The 5,415-nt window shown below is 39.5% G+C and overlaps 2 protein-coding genes across 2 annotated transcripts; both read left to right on the top strand.

Moving 5' to 3' along the window:
• Positions 1–258: 258 nt before the first annotated feature.
• Positions 259–2,428, top strand: crybb2 (crystallin, beta B2). Its single transcript, XM_033973275.2, has 6 exons — positions 259–289; positions 500–576; positions 829–947; positions 1,202–1,334; positions 1,651–1,793; positions 2,120–2,428. The coding sequence occupies exons 2-6, from the start codon at positions 514–516 to the stop codon at positions 2,277–2,279; spliced, it is 618 nt and encodes a 205-aa protein (XP_033829166.1). The 5' UTR covers positions 259–289; positions 500–513; the 3' UTR covers positions 2,280–2,428.
• A 329-nt stretch (positions 2,429–2,757) lies between these two features.
• ctu1 (cytosolic thiouridylase subunit 1 homolog (S. pombe)) lies at positions 2,758–4,985 on the top strand. Its single transcript, XM_033973305.2, has 3 exons — positions 2,758–2,911; positions 3,530–4,030; positions 4,180–4,985. The coding sequence occupies exons 2-3, from the start codon at positions 3,535–3,537 to the stop codon at positions 4,713–4,715; spliced, it is 1,032 nt and encodes a 343-aa protein (XP_033829196.1). The 5' UTR covers positions 2,758–2,911; positions 3,530–3,534; the 3' UTR covers positions 4,716–4,985.
• The last annotated feature ends 430 nt before the right edge of the window (positions 4,986–5,415 follow it).

Consider the following 5,415-nt stretch of genomic DNA (forward strand, 5'->3'; position numbering starts at 1 on the left):
TTGTGGCTGTGGGACTCTTGGCACTGTTTGTGCTGAATCATGTGGATATCGAACAATGACTGGCTGCACAAAAACTGACAACTAATGAAATAACTTTGTGGGAGTGACACTCCGGGGTGGGGCAGGCAACATGGGTGACCCCTCATCTCTGTGTGCTGGGCCTATGGCAGCTCGATCCTCTCCCTGTCCCAGGACACGGCGGGTGCTGTTGGCAGAGTGCCCCCCCTGGTGGGCCGTATATATTGAGCTGGTGGTGCCATCACAAACATACTGGCACAGACAGGTACTGGTAAGAGCTGTGTGGTTGTCACTTTGAATTTACTATTTAAAAAAGTATTGTATGTATTTATTTATTTTTTTTATTTAAATGAATAAAAAAAAATCATATTCAACATTATTATTATTCATTGATATTGAGATATTTTGGAAGGCTTTTTTTTTTTTTTTTTTTTTTTTTTTTTGAGAACATTTTTGTGTAACATTTTCTGTTTTTTATCAGGTTTATCCTTCACTATGGCCACAGACCACCAGAACCCTGCATCCAAGCAGCAGCAGCCAGGCACCAGTGCATTTAAAGTGAGTGACAATCCACTGGTCATTTTACAAAACTTTGTCACAGGGAGGTTTCATATTCAATGTCTGATCCTGTTGCTCATCTGAGCCTATTGAAAGTAATAGTCTGGAAACAAATTCTTTTTAATCTGGTGTTACTCACTGTATTTGTAAATTGTGAACTTTTCAAAGTGGGACAAAAAAGGGATAAGTACAAAAATATCTCTGAATAGAAATGTTGTAATTTCACCATTTACCTTTTGTCCTGGTGCACAGCTGGTTATCTATGAGCAGGAGAACTTCCAGGGACGCTGCCATGAGCTGACTGGTCCCTGCAACAACCTCCAGGAGGCAGGCGTGGAGAAAGTGGGCTCTATACTGGTGCTGTGTGGACCGTGAGTGTGGGGCACAGACAAACCAACCTACAGTATTAAACAGAGGGAAAGGAGTGGAATTTAACTCCTATTTCTATTATATCTGTTTTCTATATCTCTATTTTCAGTAATCACAAACTAATCAGCTTTTATCAGATGCCTTCACTCACAGTTTTTCTGAAAATTCTGTTAGAAACTTTTGGGCAACGCTCGTGAGTCTCGCTTACTCCTGTACCTGCCCCTCCCCTCTCTCCTGACCCCCTCTCTCTTCTCAGGTGGGTGGGGTATGAGCAGGCGAGCTGTAAGGGAGAGCAGTATGTGTTTGAGAAGGGCGAGTATCCTCGGTGGGATTCCTGGACCAACAGCCGGCGCAGTGACACCCTCACCGCATTTCGCCCGATTAAAGTTGTAAGAAGACCAACATCCCATATTCACAAATATCCATAGCAAAACTTCAGGGTCTTAAGGTATATGTGAGGACCTGAAGAAGCAAAAAGGGAAACAAATTTAAATTTTAAATTAATTTTTTTTTGTTTCATATGAACCTTTCTTTCAATATCTTAGGATCTGTTCAAGATCTCAAAAGGACTACTGTTTGATTTGACATCCATAGGCAAATACAATAGTGTTTTAGTTTTGCACTGAAATGTTACATGGGCCCCATAGATTCCCAGACATTGCAGTATTAGTGAAATGTATAACCTGTTCTATTATTTGATTTCAGGACAGCCAGGAGCACAAGATTGTGCTTTATGAAAACCCCAGTTTTGCAGGAAAGAAGATAGAAATCATCGACGATGATGTGCCCAGCTTCCACGCTCACGGTTATCAGGAGAAGGTGTCGTCTGTGCGGGTGCAGAGCGGAACGTGAGATTATTTCATTTACAGTACTATTTGTGTCCTATGTTCTTTGTATATGCCTTTACCTTCAGAGATGCAAAGAAGTCAAATAGCCAAATATTACTCAAGCAAGTCCAATGTAGTAATCCAAAAAATAATCTTTCAAATTGTTTATATTTGGTAAAAAGCATTTGTTGTTTGCTTTACTTGTCTGATAAGCCTCAACATTGAGTAATGTCAATTTTATGAAGTATTATACAATTGTCGTCTTGTTTCTTCAGTTATACACAACTGGTTTGATGTTGAGCTGTCACTGTGTCCTCAAATGTGACTGTTGTGTCTCCTCCTCACAGCTGGGTGGGTTATCAGTACCCAGGCTACAGAGGATACCAGTACCTGTTTGAGAAGGGCGAGTACAAGGACAACACTGAGTTTGGAGCCCAGATCCCTCAAATCCAGTCAGTCCGCCGCATCCGGGACATGCAGTGGCACCAGAGGGGTGCATTTAATTAAACGCTTGTTCTCAACTCAACCCTGACCTCTGCAGACCTGCAATCTTTACAGCCTGCCCCATCCTCACTGAACTGCATTTTGATAGCCTACCTGTTGCAGTTGTTACAGTAGTGACACCCTTACTAACTAATAAATCCTTGTTGATTACATTTTGGTTGTTTGAGTGTGATTTTTCTCTGAACTAATTGTGTACAGGTAAAGCTGATAAACAGTAAATTTATACTGATGTCAAATTTAGCCTACATGCCACTCAAAACACATAGGCAGAGGTCTAATGAAACTGAAGTGGACATTAATGTAGAAAAGTCCATCATTTAACCATAATCATTATCAGGCTGACAGATTTTGTGGCGAATCGGGCGAAAAAAGGAATCACGTCTTTCAGTTTGAGGATTATATTTGTTGATGTTATGTCAAACTCCGGTCGATAGTCGGCGCTGCAGTCCCCTCGCGCTTTTATTTATTTCCTGTTTCTGTTGAACGAAGTCAAGGCACCATGAAAAGGCAGCACATGATAAACTTCTCTACTGCTATATTTTCACTATGTTTCTATAAAAGTGCTTAAATTTTGTGGAATTGCGGGTTAAAACTACTAAATTGTCAACTGAGATCACCATATCATCGTGAACTGGGTAAGAAATATATGTAGTTTAGTAGTTACATACGATAACGATAACGTAAGACTTGCACACTTGCAGCGCAGTAGGCTTCTTTACGCATTTGTTTTCAAAAGACAATATAAAATACGTACTAATATATACTATGTTGTAAATGTTTTATTCTACTGGAATCACAATTTCCATGAATATATTCCCAGAAAAGGAAATTGTTTTGATTTGTATTATTTTGCAGATATTTGTGGTATGTCAGTAAATATCAGTAGTAATCAGTAAATATGTCAGTATGTCAGTAATCATTTGTAATCGCATTTGTTTTCAAAAGACAATATAAAATACGTACTAATATATACTATGTTGTAAATGTTTTATTCTACTGGAATCACAATTTCCATGAGTATATTCCCAGAAAAGGAAATTGTATTATATTTAATTATAAATGTCAGAATCTTGGATTTAGTCATACTAGTAGATAAGGGCAACAGCCCATATATTAGATGATTACATATTTTTCAAAGAAAAAAAAAAAAAAAAAATTAATCTTATCATCTTGATTACTGACATACCACAAATATCTGGAAAATAATACATCTAAATAAACAATATATTAATTGTGTGTGTTTTTTACCCCAGACAAAATGCCTGTTCAGTGCAGCAGCTGTGCCAAAAATCGTGCTGTGTTGAAGCGCCCCAAGACGGGTCATTCTCTTTGTAAGGAATGCTTTTTCTGTGCATTTGAGGAAGAGGTGCACCGGACCATTGTGGCTGCTGAGCTGTTTAAACCTGGGGAGAGAGTGGGCATCGCTGCTTCAGGTGGAAAGGACTCCACAGTGCTTGCTCATGTTATGAAAGTCCTCAATGAGAGATACAGCTATGGGCTCGAGCTCATGCTGTTATCTGTGGATGAAGGCATCACAGGTTACCGTGATGACTCATTGGAGACGGTGAAAAGGAACCAGGAACAGTACGAGTTGCCTCTAAAGATTGTGTCCTATGAGGAGTTGTACGGCTGGACGATGGATGCCATAGTGAAGCAAGTGGGACTGAAGAATAACTGCACTTTCTGCGGAGTCTTCAGGAGGCAGGCTTTAGACAGAGGAGCCATCATGCTGAAAGTAGACAAAATATGTACAGGTAAGTGAGACTGATTGGAGGAAAATTATAGTTTAGAATTTTATACAAAATTGAGCTTGTAAGAATATGTCACTGAAATACTGAAATACACCATAGAAAAATGGATATTAAAATTATCAGTGTTTATGAGTGATGTGATCGTGTTGCAGGTCACAATGCTGACGATGTGGCAGAAACTGTTTTGATGAACATCTTGCGAGGAGACATCGCTCGTCTGCGCCGCTGCACTGCCATTTCCACCTCCAGTGAGGGTGATGAAGTTGTCCCTCGATGCAAACCTCTCAAATATGCCTATGAGAAAGAGATTGTACTGTATGCATATTTTAAGAAACTGGATTACTTTTCTACTGAATGCATTTATTCACCTAATGCTTACCGTGGCTATGCAAGGACTTTTTTAAAGGACTTGGAGAGTATTCGCCCCAGCGCCATCATGGATGTTATTCACTCTGGAGAGAACCTGTCAGTGCGGGATGGGGTGAAAATGCCTGTGCAGGGAACATGCAGCCGCTGTGGGTACATCTCCAGTCAGGCGCTATGTAAGGCCTGTGTGCTGCTGGAAGGGCTGAACCGAGGACTGCCCAAACTGGGGATTGGCAAACACCACCGTCTTCATGGAAAACTGCTCTCCCAGGAGCCACTCACAGAGAAGGAGGAGAAGAAACTCAAGCCACCAGAATTTTGACATATGGGTTATTAGCATGATTTAAATTTTTAATTCTAACTGAAAGAAACTGCATTTATTACAATATATCAAGATTTTTACACCAAAGTAGGGCATATTTTATCTATTCATTTAGAGTATTTGACTCTTTGAGCTATTTTTACACCAATTAAGTTAATCTGCATTATCATGTATTTGCTTTGAGAAAAATGGCTGCAAATATATATATTTTTTGCTTACTTTTTATGTGTATTCATAAACGTGACTTCTACAAATAAATGTCTAGCAAATTATCTTTTTTCCCAGTTCTCTTTTTGTAATTAAATTCCTTCTTTCCAGGTAGTGGATGGTAGTGAATCAAAAAGCTTTTTCCTTGACAGCTTTTTGAACCATGAGGAGATTTGAATATCTTCTTTTCTTGTGCCTTCTTTTAATACTATTACATCTGTAAAACTTAAAATCAGCCTACAATAGGTGCGCCAATAATGTAAACCAGGTGTAGCACAAAATTCTGGACACTGGGTAAATCTTTGTGCGCTTTCACTGCAAAATGTGAACAAAACCATAAACATACTTTAATCTACTCATCAAACAACAGTAATCACATTTGGTGAGTTTCCAAGTAATGATCATGACTTTTTGTGTGTAGTTTCCTCCTCTTGACCGCTAAGGGGCGCTCGCTGCTCTCCTCATCTTGCGCGCTCCCGTAGAGTACACATGC

Source organism: Periophthalmus magnuspinnatus, chromosome 9 (genome assembly GCF_009829125.3).
Source record: "Periophthalmus magnuspinnatus isolate fPerMag1 chromosome 9, fPerMag1.2.pri, whole genome shotgun sequence".
Taxonomy (NCBI): domain Eukaryota; kingdom Metazoa; phylum Chordata; class Actinopteri; order Gobiiformes; family Gobiidae; genus Periophthalmus; species Periophthalmus magnuspinnatus.

Coding starts and splice junctions, on each gene's coding strand:
- crybb2 (XM_033973275.2), top strand. CDS start 514: ATGGCCACAGACCACCAGAACCCTGCATCCAAGCAGCAGCAGCCAGGC. Junction 948..1,201: donor ATACTGGTGCTGTGTGGACC/GTGAGTGTGGGG, acceptor CTCTCTTCTCAG/GTGGGTGGGGTATGAGCAGG. Junction 1,794..2,119: donor GTGCGGGTGCAGAGCGGAAC/GTGAGATTATTT, acceptor TCCTCCTCACAG/CTGGGTGGGTTATCAGTACC.
- ctu1 (XM_033973305.2), top strand. CDS start 3,535: ATGCCTGTTCAGTGCAGCAGCTGTGCCAAAAATCGTGCTGTGTTGAAG. Junction 4,031..4,179: donor AGTAGACAAAATATGTACAG/GTAAGTGAGACT, acceptor ATCGTGTTGCAG/GTCACAATGCTGACGATGTG.